The sequence below is a fragment of the Populus alba genome, chromosome 4 (genome assembly GCF_005239225.2).
Source record: "Populus alba chromosome 4, ASM523922v2, whole genome shotgun sequence".
Taxonomy (NCBI): Eukaryota; Viridiplantae; Streptophyta; class Magnoliopsida; order Malpighiales; family Salicaceae; genus Populus; species Populus alba.
In genome coordinates, this window is record NC_133287.1 from 6923196 (window position 1) to 6937743 (window position 14548).

The 14548-nt window shown below is 29.6% G+C and overlaps 1 protein-coding gene across 1 annotated transcript; it reads left to right on the forward strand.

The window, feature by feature from the left end:
- Positions 1–9498: 9498 nt before the first annotated feature.
- Positions 9499–13461, forward strand: LOC118030254 (protein REVEILLE 6). Its single transcript, XM_035034297.2, has 8 exons — positions 9499–9851; positions 9995–10052; positions 10678–10801; positions 10897–11073; positions 11158–11262; positions 12084–12193; positions 12310–12369; positions 13083–13461. Exons 1-8 carry the CDS (start codon positions 9616–9618, stop codon positions 13164–13166), a joined length of 954 nt encoding a protein of 317 aa, XP_034890188.1. The 5' UTR covers positions 9499–9615; the 3' UTR covers positions 13167–13461.
- Positions 13462–14548: the final 1087 nt, after the last annotated feature.

Here is a 14548-nt window from a genome sequence, read left to right on the forward strand (position 1 = left end):
TATTCTACTACTTTCATAATACCCACAAATAATTAATAGATTTTATTTCAGGTAAAATCAGCAACCACGAATATGTACACTTTGGTTGAATTGGGCTTGGGCTTAGGCTTCGATTTACCGTAACATAGTTTTTTGGACTAAAAAAAATTTCTTTTCGTTAATCTATTTTGGGTTTGAATTTATGATTCCTTTGCCCAAGAAAATTTGTTTTTGCTAGCTCAATAGCCTGTTAAACCCATAAATAAAGAGTGTGAACAATTACCTTCTTCATCAACCTAAACAGTTTTTCCAGCACCAAAATAAAAAAAGATTTAAAGCTAAAACTATGAGGTTTGATATTGTTTTATAACAAGTAATTAAAGCTGATAATTGAGAGAATTTATCTTGGTACTTACTAGATTATTTGAACTCCAAAAAAAATATTTTTTTAACCTATTAGTTTGCCCAACCTATTAATAAACAAATGAACAATTAGTCTTCTTTTTCTTCAACTTGATTAGTATTTTCAACCAAAATAATTATTAGATTTAAAGCCAAATCTATCAAGTTTAATATTATTTTATGTCATGTAATTAATGTTGATAATATAAAGAATTTATTATGCTATCAATTTTAGCTCTAAAACCCTCTAAAAGTGGGAGCTAAAGAAAAAGTGTTTATAGACTGATAGATTTTGAGACTCTTTTTCACCTTTGTTTTTTAAGTTTATTCTTTTCTATTTTAAGCTTAATTTTTCTTTTTAATCCTCGTACTCTAAAGCTTAAGTTTAGTCTTTATAAAGAGATATTTGAGTTAAGCTTTCTTGAGTTTGTGGATTTTTAAAAGTACATCTAAATAAAATGGTGTTGTTGGGATCTTTGGAGACTAATTGCATACATCTTATTTGTATGACATCTTATTTTGTACTAAGTGGGGAGCAATAAAGTTTTAAAGATAAATAATTAATCCATAACAATAACAAGTTTTCAGGATTAATCCATCAATATTGCATTTAAGTTTTTAAAAAATAAAATTAAAAATTAAAATAAGTAAAAATAAAATAAAAACAAAATTTTTATTATTAATTTAAAAAATATTACTGAATATAATTTATCTAGAGAAAAGAAGTTGGAGAAGGAGGAGGAGGAGGAAAGGCAAGTCTTTGTCAGGAGAAGGTGAGTGATGAGATAGACCATATGTACCATTAAGGCTTGACAACAGCTTATTGTACAATAGCTTGAGTTCGGTTGTCTTGATACTAAGTTTAGTTGTCTAAACTTTAATTTGTTCCTGTACAAATGCCTGGACAGCTGAAGATCATAAGCTCGAGCCCGATTGTGAGGAATCAATGGTTGATACACTATGACTCATCTGCATATCCTTGGTTGTAGTGTTTAAGATACAATAAAAAAAAAATTTATTGGATCTGTCGGACGATCTAGCCTCCAATAACAAACCCAGATCAACTTCTAGATGAGTAAAAGGATCATAATCGTATCTTTCTTATAATCGAGTGTTATATGTTTCCTATATATATAAAAAAAAACAAGCTAGCAAATTTTTTAAAAATAATAATAACTTAAGAAAAAAAATTATTGAAATTTTACTTACTATGAACTTTTAAGCTCGACATTTACAAATTGTTGTACCCCTTTCTGACGATCCTCATTTCACATGTGAGTTTCAACAAAAAGATCTATTAGTCTTGAATTACATCCAAAAACCGTAGCCTGTAAAATAAAGATACTTTTAGTTAAATATTTTCATATAAAACAACACTTTAAGAAGAAAATGTGTATAATAAAACAAATTATTGAATCTTTTACCATCCTCTTGGAATGTTGAATGAATAGAATGGATATGCCTATATGCATGGTAATTGAACCATGAACCTCCCTATTCCAGTTCCTGTATCAGATCATGACTGTTGCATAAAATGCTCAAACATCATGTATTATATATAAGCTTTTCAAATAGCCTCAAAAACATGTAAAGGTCTAAAATCATAGTTTTGGGGCTTATTTTTATTAATACACAGTTTTATTTTAACAAATATAATGTTTTATCTAGTGGTTGGATCAAACTGAAATTTTACCAGAATGTTTTAGAGTCATTAACTTATATTCGAATAAGATTTTATAGCGATTAAATATCGGGAAGGTCTTACAATAATTATTGGGTCAGAGTTTTATTCTAATAGCTTTAATATCTCAATTAATTTAATCATTATATATATCAAGCTTTTATCAATCAAATCTAATTTTAAGTTCCTTGATTTATTCTTTTGCATGTAAATTATAAAATTCTTACCCTCTGACTTCCCATAAGAAGTTATACAAGCATTGTTCTACCTGACATGGATAAGAGTAATAGCTTTTCTCGTAGCTAGGTTCTTCCGAACCTTCACAACAAATACTTCCCAATATTCTGAGGACATTATGTGCTGCACATTCGATCTTAAGTTTAGAAAGAACAAGCTCAACTCCCTTTGTCTTTTCATGTCTAAATTGTCTTCATAGTCTTACGATTAGCTCAATAATCCTCATTAAAAAAAAAAAACAGAGAGAAAGGATGGAGAGAAGCATGGTGGATCACAACTCTTTTTAATATCATATTATTCTACAGAGAGAGAGAGAGAGGAAATCTCATGCATTTATCTCTTTGGAAAAATACTAATTTACATTTTTGTAGTTTTTAAAATTAATTCTAATAACCTCACTTAATTTTGAAGTTCTTTTAAAACTTGAAAATTTATTGGAGGATCTTCTTGTCATGTCATGGACCTTTCTATCTTATCTATTTATTTTCTATCTAATTGTTTAAGTTTTTGAATTAAAAGGGTTTTTTGGATATAATAATAGACCAAAGAGTTTGAATTTTTTTTTTTTTGATAAAAATTAATTAACAACATAATATATTAAAATTAATTAATAATATAAAATAGTTTGAATATGTACAAGTCTTAAGCCCGAAAACTTTTTACTTGAAATCTCAACTAACATTTTTTTTTTTTTTTAGTTCTACATGTTTCTTTGATAAAATTTATAAAACTCATTAAGGTCACATGTTATGACTTTGAAGACTCATTGTGGTGCTAGCAATATAAAGAGATTTCTACCTCACGAGACAGTGCATGGAGTGGAAAGGAAAGGGGATTTATACTGGGATCGGTGTGGCAGTGGCAAGGGCTCTTCTCTGCCCCCACGGCTCTCCACTACTGTTTTTGCTATGCGGACTCCAACGTTAATTAAGTAGAAAACTATAAAGGCTTGGGTTTTTCCCCGTGAAAGCTGCATTTTTTATCCTCTCATGTATTATTGTTGATGAATTATATAAAAATTTTAATTTTTTTAATTTGATTTATTTTTTCATACGATTGCATTTTTTTTAGCCAAATTTAAGAGTACTTGAATAAAATTTATTAGCTACGAATGAAATTAAAAGATTGGAAATCAAAATAGAAAAAATAATATAAATGGATGATGGTTTTAAAGTCAATACAAAAGATTGTATTTGGTCCTTATATTTTAGAAACTACAAATGCTCGGTACCTCAATATTTAATCAATTCCATTTTAATATAAAAATTTGTTTTTGTATTATAATGTCCCTGATTTAAGAGAAAGGAGAGAGAGAGGTCACCGAATTCCGATGTAGAGAGAGAAAATATCATTGATGCAAATCTAGGTCACCAAAACGCTTGATCTTTATGTTAAATAGTTTCATTTGATGAGTAGAGTTCACATTAAATTATTTTTTTTACATTGAAATAGCCTAAAAAAAATCTGAGCTTGGGAAGATTTTTTGTTTCCGGTTGATTTCGGGTGGTTTTGAGATGATTTTTTAGGTTTTTATAGGCTAGGAATAGGTTTATCATGATTTCTAAGATGTTTTATAGATGTTTTAGATCAAAAAAAGGTTTAAAATGGGTTTTTGTTGATTTTTCAACCATTACAATGGCTAGATTTGAAAAAATCAGGCAACATGTGTCTGATTTTATTTTACAAAAACAATTGCCCACCCCTGATGAAACATAAAAAAGGATCCAATCACACAGTCCCGCACTCGAGCCCTAACGAATGGGCCAGACCCAACAGTGCTTGGCATTTTCTCTTCTTTTTTATCTAAATTACTTTTTTTCTTATTTTTTTAAACCAATGCTTTTTATTTTCTTAAAAATTATTATTCTTACTTAGATTTAGATTAATATTTATTTTGTTTATAGAGCCTCTTTTAAATGACGATTACATGTGTAGTCTTGCATAATGTGTTTTTTCCTTTTATTTTATTTAAAAAAATTAATATGTGTGTCTATTTTTATTATCGTTTGATTGGATAAAATATTATTTTGATTTACAAGATTTAGCAAACACAATAAAATAAATGTCTCATCTTGAAATATTAAATATCTTGATTTATATTTATCTCTTGATTTTTTGTTAGTTTATTAGAACATATAGTTTTCATTTATTTAATTATATATGTGCACAGACCTTTTGATTTGCGCTTAAAAAAATTTTAGCTGCAAAAATACATTGAAGAAACTAGCATAGATAATTTTTTTAATAGGAGATAAAAATATCTGACCCATGATAGAGCACAGGTCACATAATTACTTATCTCTAAACTTTATAGCTTACACTATGTGTTTAAGAGTAAGATAGTTTTTACGGTTATGATATAAAAAAATAATTAAAAAAAACATAAATTATTTTTTTTTAATCAAGTTTCCAAGAAAAAATAATTTTTAATGGTATCCATTAAAAAACTAAGTATTATGTTAATTAACCAAATATTTTTAAATATATAGCTAGAATAAAGCACAAACAAAGCGTTATTCTTCTTTATTTTCTTCTTAGCCTTCAACCTATTTCATTTATATATGTTTTTTCTTTCAAAATAAATAAAGAAATAAGCTATAAGAAGACAAGATGGGGTAATGAACTCAGAAATATCTCCTATGCTACAAATTGCCACCACTCGTACACCTTGTCCACCACCTTCGAATGTCCATTACTTGAGCTTTACAAGGCATGAGGAAGACCACATGCCCATTTCACTTTTGTTCTTCAGATATTTCCTTCTATAGTTCTTTATTCCCTTTTCGAAAGCCCGACCATGAGGACATGGGTGCCCATCGAGGTCTTGTTTTCATTCCATTTTAAGGTGCGTTAATTACTTAAAAGAAACTAAAAGCGTATATGTTTTACTATAGCATTTTTATTGTAGCTATATGTTTATTGTAATTGTTCATTAGAATGGTAAAATTATAATTTTGTTTTTGTCAATAAAAAAAATCTTTGCTTTGGCAACGAGGTATAATGGTCTTTTGCTATTTCTTGAATGATAAAATAACTAATATACCTTTTGAGTCAGCAGATAAGGGTTTTTCTGACTTTTTTATTTTAAAAGTATAGTAAAATAATTACATTACCCTTGAGTTCAAATTAACTTTAACTTGGATCAATGTGTTTTATGGTCTTTTCCTTATGGTTTCTTTTGTTTTATCGAGTTTTGTTAGTGGTGATTTAGTGTTTTAACATGTATGAAATATTATTTTATATTAAAAAGTGGGTTGTGCATATGAATTATTAGACATTGCATGGGTACACTTATATTATTCAGGTGATGTGTGCGATATCGTTTGACAACTAAACTCTGGCTTTCGTGGTGGCATTTTAATCCTCACAATGGTTCCTCCATTTCTAGGTAGCACGTGTGACCAAAAGATCTTAGGTTTTTGCCACTAGCCGTTTCTTTTTTTTTCTTCTTCTTCCTTCTTTCTTTTTTACTTCTTAATTTCATTGTTTTCATTATATATTTTCAAAGCAGCCTTTCGATTTATTTTTCTTTCAAATCTGTTTCTATTTTTTTATTGCTATTTGTTTTGTTTTAAATAACTCATGGAATTGGAATTTTCTTTCAATTCCATCCTCCTTTGATTTTTTTTACATGTCAGATTAGGTCCTTATTTTCTATTTTTTTTAAATCATTCTCTTAATTGAATTATTTTTCAATTGCATCCCTTAATATTTTATTTCATTTTATTTTTATGACAGATCTAATCCTTATTTTTTTAATTACTATTTATTTTTTATTTGAAATTTCTTTTTCAATTTTGTTTCTCTGCATTTTATTGATCAAGATTTTGTTGATTGAGAATTTAATTTCATGATTTTTTTTAGGTTTTTCTTCTATTAGATGATTCCAACTTTAGAACTCAAGTCACATGTTTGAAAGATTGCCTTAAGTTGGTTCGTGTCTTTTTCTTATATATATATAATTTCATTATTCTATGAAGTTATCTTGATTTTATATGTCTAGTCATGAGTTTTGTGAGTTAACTCAATTAACCCGGATAATTTTTTTTATAATTTATTTGTCATTGCTGTCTATTTTTATTTATTATTATATTGTCAAATTAATCAAGATTATTGAATCTACTGAAGTTCATAACTTAACTCTCAGGTTTCTCTTGCCTCTTTAAAAACGTTGTTGTCACCTAAACATCTTTTTTTACATTCAAAATAAGTTTGGGGGTCAAATTGCAATTTTTAAGAATTAATTTAGTCAAATCAGAAGCTTAATTGCATAAATATTGAAGTTTAATGGGCAATTAAGGACTTGATTGAAGAAATATAAAACTAAGAAACAAACTTAAAATAAAAACATGTGGATGTAGGGGTTGAAATTGACCACATCAAAGGCCAAATTGAAGAAATTAAATTTTTTTGGTCAATTGAGGATCAAAATGCATAAATTCATAATCAAGGACTAAAATGTAAAAGGTGATTAACTTAGAGGCTAGCAATTGAGTTTGACAATGATGAAATTATATGAAATTAAAAGTTTAAAGGCAATTATAGGTGCAATTAAAAGAAATTAGAAAAATAATGACTCAATCAAAATTTGTTCATCCCAAATTTAAAACCATAATTAACGCATGGTTCAAACTTAAGAAAGATAATATGAGTGGCACATCGTTTGGTAGACTAGTATTTATTTTGATAGTTTTAGTTGATCAAGTTGGAAATTTCAAATAATAAATTTGGAGCTACAAATCTCTAAATTGAGCAAAGTTATATCCAAATAAAAGATGTGCACTCATTCTACCAACTTCGGTGGTCTCAAGTGACGATGATGTCATAATTGCTCCGATGAGGTCTTGAAAGTGAGCAACTCAATCAACAATGATTGAAACACAATTGTGCAAGAACTGACTTTCTTTTTGTGTGTTCACACAGCATGGATTCTCAATGATATTGTAACATGTTAGGTTAAATAAAACATGTTTTAAAAGTGAAAAATGTCATTTTCTAGGCTTGATAGTGGCTGCCTTTTGTTGGGTTCATGGCTGGGTTTTTGGACAATGTTTTTCATGTGTCTTGGGAAGAATATTGTCTTATCCTCTTGGTTTAGATCAATTTTGGTCTATTTCTTTGCCCAAAACCCTTTGTTATGCTTAATTACTAAACAATCTAAGGTTTATTTGCATCAATAACAAGTTTTTGATGGAATTTAATCCTAAGATTTTGGTTTTGAACCAAAATCCATTTTGATAAAATCATAATGTTTAAGTTATAATCAAAGTAAATGGATGTTACATTACTGATCCTTGCATGATTTATAACATATATGTACCTTTGTTTTGATCGTATATGGTCTGATTTAGGTTTCACGTTGTTGGATTGGGTTTCAGTGTTTTTTGATTTTTGAGTTTTTTTGTGTTTAATTTATTTTTTATTTTGATTTTATTTTTGGGTCAAATTAAGATTTTTGGTTCGGTTAATAGTCAAACCAAAAAATTCAAGTCAACTTGATTGGTTTCAAATTAGGTCAAGGGGTTAAAACCCTGTATAGCTTGCAATATTTTTGTTAAATGGATTTTTAGTTAAAGGGTGTATTTGGCAATCACTTCGTTATGTCTGTTTTGGTTGTTTTATTATTAAAAAAAAATGAGTTTTTGTCAAACAAAGCCTAAAAAAATAAAAAATAAATATATTTTTTCTTTTTTTCTTCTTGCATATGGTCAAATTCTAAAATTTTCATGCATATATTATTTTTTATAAAAAAGAAAATTGCATTTTTATCATATTAAAAAAAAAAACACAAGAATTAGTCAAATGATATCATAATTAGTTTATGATTGTCCATTAGAAGTTGACTTACATTTAAAAAAGAAAATAATTTTTTTTGTTTCTTTTAATAAACAAGATAATAAAATTATACATAAGACATATTCCCGATATTAAATAAAAAAAAGTTCATTTTATTTTTTATGTTTTGCATTAGAATGGTCAGGCTTTATCCTGATAAAATAAGAATTTTCTTATTGATGATGACTTTTTTTAAACTTTAGATAGATCAACGGTTAGACTACACAACAATACCTTAATTTATACCAAACAAGTAAATAATATAGTTTATCTTAGGTAAGGCGTATTCGAGGTACTAATATCTTATATTTACTTAATCAATATCCTTACTTGAACTTTGAGACCAATTAGAGTTTATAATGACTATAATATCATGTGGTGGTTTTTATTCCTTTTTTTTTACTGATAAATAATAAGAATTTTTTGTTTTTTTTATCCATATTATTCTTGATAATCCTGATGTAAAAGGATTATTATCATGATACTCCACACAAATGTAACAACCTAAAAAAGAAAATGCAATTGTATAGACAATAATTTAACGTAATTTTCTCCTTTATTTGTAAAAATAAATGAATTTATTTTTACACACATTTAAGATGCAATTACCATCTTTACTTTTAAAAGAGACTCATTATAAAACTAATCATATAATACATTATCCTTTAATATATCATTTCAATAATACTATTTAGCTTATTCATGATTGTTTGTCCTTGTTGTATATAATACTCAACGATAAAAAATAAAATAAAAATGGGAGACGGTTAGAATAAAAAGACTTGTATTCTTATTTATTATGTTTTAAAAAGATATAAGATCGCTTTTACATTATTAAAGAAATAAATTTATTTTTATATCTTTATGTTTATTTATACAATTAAATATGTTTTTATTTTTATATATATATTTTTTTATCCTAAACTATTAACTAAACATAACTTAAGCGATATGTTAAATATTTTATTGAAAAAAATATTTTTTTATATAAAAATTGACTTTATGATACTTTTATTATTATATATAAACAAATTAAATAAATAAATCTATTTTCAGCTATTATTTCTAGTTCAAAGTTAAAAATAAGTTGTGATAAAAAAAATTAATTGAAAACATACAATCAAAGAATGATATGTGCGAATAAAAATTAAGATAATAAAAATATTTATATTATAAAAAATATTTAATATTATTATTAAATTCAATTCAACATGTTAAAAATAAAATCTCTCAATCCTAAAGTTAAAAATTAAACCTTATAAAATTTGGTTTGATATGAACTAGTGGTAAAAGGTCCACTGAGCAAGCCAGCATTTTACATAAACATACGTGGCGTATTCTTATAAGCCACTCAACCATAATCCCCAAAATCCTCACAGCATCCAATTATCTCCTCCACTTCTCTCTCTCTATACAAAACCCATCGATTCAAAACACAGAAAAAAACCCACCAAAACCAAAAACCCATTTCTTCTGCTTCAATGGTATCAAAAAACCCGAACCCGGCTGACGGATCTTATCTGGATCCAACTGGAATGGCAGCATTACCTGGACTCTCACCTTTCCCTACAACAACAACGCCGCCAACAACCACAACGACGTCTTCTTCCACATCGGAGGATCCGAGTAAGAAGATCCGGAAACCTTACACGATTACCAAATCCAGAGAGAGTTGGAGCGAACCGGAACATGACAAATTTCTCGAAGCTCTTCAGCTGTAATTGACTATTAATTGATGTTTTGATGATAACCCATTTGTTTAATTAGGGTTTTGTAGTATTTTTATTTTTTTGAGAAATTTTGAATTTTGAGATAAATTGAGAGGATTTTGTTCTTGTTTTGATTGGTTTTGTGTGTCAGGTTTGATAGAGATTGGAAAAAGATTGGAGCTTTTATTGGCTCAAAGACTATTATTCAGGTATTGTCTACATATGTGAAATATGTGCATTTAATTGCATTTTGATAATTTGGCGGAGGTTAACTTGTTGTTTATGCGCTCGCTTTTCATTTAATTACTTTTTTAGTTAATAATGTGGAGTTAAAAGTTTGTGTTAGGGTTAAGTTTCAGGAAGTGTTAGTTTCATGTTAAGTAGTTTGTTTGATTTCAGGTATGATGTAATAAGGGTTTTTCTGATATTAGTGTTTTGTTGCCTTGGAGTGATTAAAATGGCTTGATTTGTGTAAGGGGTTTCGAAAGATTAGTGTTTTGTGGTCTTGGAGCTGTAAAGATTGATAAAGAGCTCGATTCTTTTTAGGGTTCAAAGAGTAGTGTAAAGCCATGGAGTTGTGAAAAATGTTGTTTTCTTTTTATTTTTGGTTGCTAAAGAGCTCTGCTATATAGTTTTATGGTTAGTATGAAAAGCATGGATTTTATGTGTGGTATTTTTTGTGTTTCGATGAATTCTGCTGTTGAATTATTTAGAGGCTTGTTAAGCAGTTTGTCTTGTATTTATGAAAATTGTGTCCAGTTTTGTGTTTTTGAACATTGGAGACTGAAAGTAGAGGTACTTATATGAGAAACTTTTGAAATGGAATTTTTGCAGATACGAAGTCATGCACAGAAGTACTTTTTAAAGGTTCAGAAGAGCGGAACAAATGAACATTTGCCACCACCACGGCCTAAAAGGAAGGCTGCTCATCCATATCCTCAAAAAGCTTCAAAAAATGGTGAGTAGTGCATTTATTTAGTATTCTTAGTGCCTTCAAGGTCAATGCATAAACAGCACAATGTAGTCCTGACTTGCATGTATTGTACTTGGCAGCCATAGTGCTTTCACAACCATCAGAGGCTTTTCAATCATCGTCTGCTCCCCTTGAACCTGGATATGCCTTAAGGCCTGATTCGTCTTCAATACCTATGAACCCCATTGCTAGTGCTGCTGTTGCTTCTTCTTGGACAAACAATGTGCCAACTGTTAGTTTATCAAACCAAACAAAAGGTTAGTAACATCAACCTTATAAACATTGCTGGCATTGTTGTTAAATTAAGTCATGGTCATATTTGTTTCCTCATTACTTTGCAGGACCAGTAGCGGCTAATAATTGTTGCAGCAGCACTGAGAGTACTCCAAGAACAAAACCAATTGGGAAAACAGCTGAGCAAGGGAATCATGGTCATTCAATGAGAAGTGAGGGTTTCATTTCATTTCTTCAACACCATAATCTGTGTACTACCAATTTAATGCAGTGCTGATATTTGACCCTGTAAATACTTGATTCATGTCCAATTTCTGAAGTTAGGCTAAAATGCAAAATGCAGTTTTTGTGGATAAAGGTCAAAAGCTTAAAGAAATAGATATGGTGTTAAATATGACAGCTCTCCAAACTTAAGTGTGTACATGCACAAACATGCATGTTGATATTATACTGTAGATGTCTGCCTCTGCTGACTTTATGTGACCATTTATACTAATCTTTTGTAGAGATCATTGATAAGGATATTTTTTCCTTTTATGGTAAATGATCTCCTTGCAGCATTCTGAACTTTTACCATGCATTCAAGTTTGAAATGATCACTGGTCATAGAGCTGGGTTGTTACAAATACTGGGTTACTTGAAATTTTTCCTGTATCTTCTCATTGATGACTGAAAGTTATATACTACTCCCCTCATGCCTGATGTTTTATCAGATTGCCACTGTTAGGTTGCTCCCTTACACAGGGTGCATCAGCGCATCTTATTAGAGGGTTATATAGATGGATGCAGTCTAATTGTGTTCTGTCATTCAGTTAGAATGTTTAAGTAGTTACCATGAATTTAGACCTTTCTGCATAAGACAGACTTTTTTGCATTTTTACATATATGTTCTCCTTTTGTTTCCCTTTTTCTCTTTAGACCTTGTTTTTTTGGTATAGAGAGCCTTGATGAGTTTCTCTCTTTATGCTAGTTTTTAATTTTGTGTTTCATTTGCGCTCAGTTTTTATCACTCACACTGTCCCTTTGTTTGCAGTTCTGCCAGACTTTTCTCAGGTATATGGCTTCATCGGCAGTGTCTTTGATCCGAATGTTACTGATCAATTGCAGAATCTTAAGAAAATGGATCCTATAGATGTTGAAACGGTATGTTTGTGCCCAACCTCTACCATTTTGTTTTTCTATTGTTATATGGTTATTGTGCACTACACATCTCTCACTGTTTAAAAGTTCATTTATTTTTCTTCGTGGTTTCTTTGCAGGTGCTAATGCTGATGAGAAACCTCTCACTCAATCTTACCAGCCCAAGTTTTGAGGAACATGTAAGTGCCCTTTCAAAAAAGTAATTCTGTTTATTGCTTACTGCTGTTTCGTCGGCTCAAGTTTTAATAATATCATGTATTCGTGTCTGTGCATGCACTTAATAATGAAACATGCATGGCACCGTATGAAAAATATCTTGTGCTCAATGAGGCAATGTTCTCTTTTGCAATCACATCAAGTGTACTTGAGAGTTTAGACACTCCTTGTGTCGTGCATCAGTTATATCATGTATTCGTGTCTGTGCATGCACTTAATAATGAAACATGGCACTATATGAAAAATATCTTGTGCTCAACGGGGCAATGTTCTCTTTTGCAATTACTTCAAGTGTACTTGAGAGTTTAGACCTCGTGTCCTGCATCAGATAGCAAACTGGCCTTTCCTGTTTTCATCTCTGTAGGACCTACCGGAACCTAAAATAGCTCACAAGATAAATCATGTCGAAGAAAGAAACTTGTTAGTACGTATAACCAGCCATGGGTTTGTAGGCCATGATCAGTCAATGGGCCTCTCCATTCATTCTATTTCCTTCATTTGCCATGGGTGGGGTCTAGTTGTTCAGATGGATGGCCAACTGATTTTTTTCAAATGCCCATGGCCTGTTTTATCACTCGTATCTTTTGTCCCAGAATGCAGTTCTCCAAAAGTACTTTAGTATCCAAACCAGCTAATTCAATCTTGTATTTTGATGTGCTCTATCCTATTAATGCAGAGAAACTTGCTCTCTTCCCACGAGATCGACTCAGAAACCGTTGGTGCGAACAATAATGGTGACCAGTCAATGAATGTTGCGTAATTTTGGCGGGGAAACAAGATCAAACAATAGTTCAGCGTTGTTGCATGTGCTTCATGTTTGTTTTTCAGACAACTTTTACCGACGTTTATTAGCTGGTATGCCAGGAAAAAGATAGCGATCGGAAAGCTTTAATGCCAGCTATTAAAGGCATCTGCTTCAGTTTTTTAGTCACCAGCTTCCCCTGTTTGCTAGGCCATCAATTGCAGAGTTTGTAAGTAGTAACTTTTGTCCTACTCCTATGTATATATGGGAAAGGAAAAATCCATCATAATGTATAATAAGTAGTTCAAGAGTGTATAGTGATCTCATGGTCAGCATGTATACTGCCAAATCACAAGTTTTGACTCTCACCATGCAAGCAACATTCATCCTATCTGTTGTTACTAATCTTAGGGCACCATACAAACAAAAAATAATAATAAAAAAAAGAGAAAATATTGGAAGAAAATAAAATAAAAAATTTCAATGAGAAAAGTATGCCAGAATGCTCAAAAAATTTCAATGAGAAAGATTAAATATATAAGATTGAAAAATTTATCAATGTATTTTTGATTGATAAAGGTTTTATTTGTAAAAAAAATAATTAATTTGAGTAGAAAAATTTAAAATTGGATGTTGGGACTCAATTAGATTTTTTGTAAGGTTTATTTGAATTTAATAAGGGTTTAATTACAAGAAAAATTAATTTTTAAAGGGGTTTTAATTAGAAGAAATTAAAGTTTGGGGGTTGAATTGTAATTTTTAGGAGTTAATTTAGTCAAATCAAGGGTTTAATTGTATAAATATTGAAGTTTGATGGGCAATTAGAGATTTGATTAAAGAAATTCAAAACCAATGACCAAATGAGAAAAGACATGTGAATATAGAAGTTGAATTTGATCAATTCAAGTACTAGATTGAAGAAATATGAAGTTTGTTGGTGAATTTAGAGTTAAAATGCACAAATTTAGAACTAAAGATCAAAATGAAAAAGACAATCAACTTAGAGGCTGATAATTTAGTTTGTTAAGGGTGAAATTGCATGAAATTAAAAGTCTGAATGTAACTATAGATATAATTAAAAAAAAAAAAAAAAAGAATAGGGGTTCAATTGAAATTTGTCAATTCTAAATTAAAAATCCTAAACAACACTTCATTCAGACTTAGAGAAGAGAAGGTGAGTGACACATCGTTTGGTCGATTGGCTTATATTTTTTACAATTTTATATGATTGAGGTGGCAACTTCAAATACATAAATATAATGAGCCCTTATCAAGGGTTAACAATACTTCTCTCAAGATCAAGAAGTCAAAAATATATTCAAAAGCTTTTAAAATCTTTGCAAAATCCTATAAAATACCCCCAAACTTAGAGAGAAGGAGAGGAAGAAAAAAGAAGGAGC

What these genes read in the sequence shown, in the direction of transcription:
- LOC118030254 (XM_035034297.2), top strand. Translation starts at nt 9,616, where the DNA reads ATGGTATCAAAAAACCCGAACCCGGCTGACGGATCTTATCTGGATCCA. An exon ending in TTTATCAAACCAAACAAAAG is followed by an intron (nt 11,074 to 11,157) that starts GTTAGTAACATC and finishes ATTACTTTGCAG; the next exon opens with GACCAGTAGCGGCTAATAAT. An exon ending in TCATGGTCATTCAATGAGAA is followed by an intron (nt 11,263 to 12,083) that starts GTGAGGGTTTCA and finishes CTTTGTTTGCAG; the next exon opens with TTCTGCCAGACTTTTCTCAG.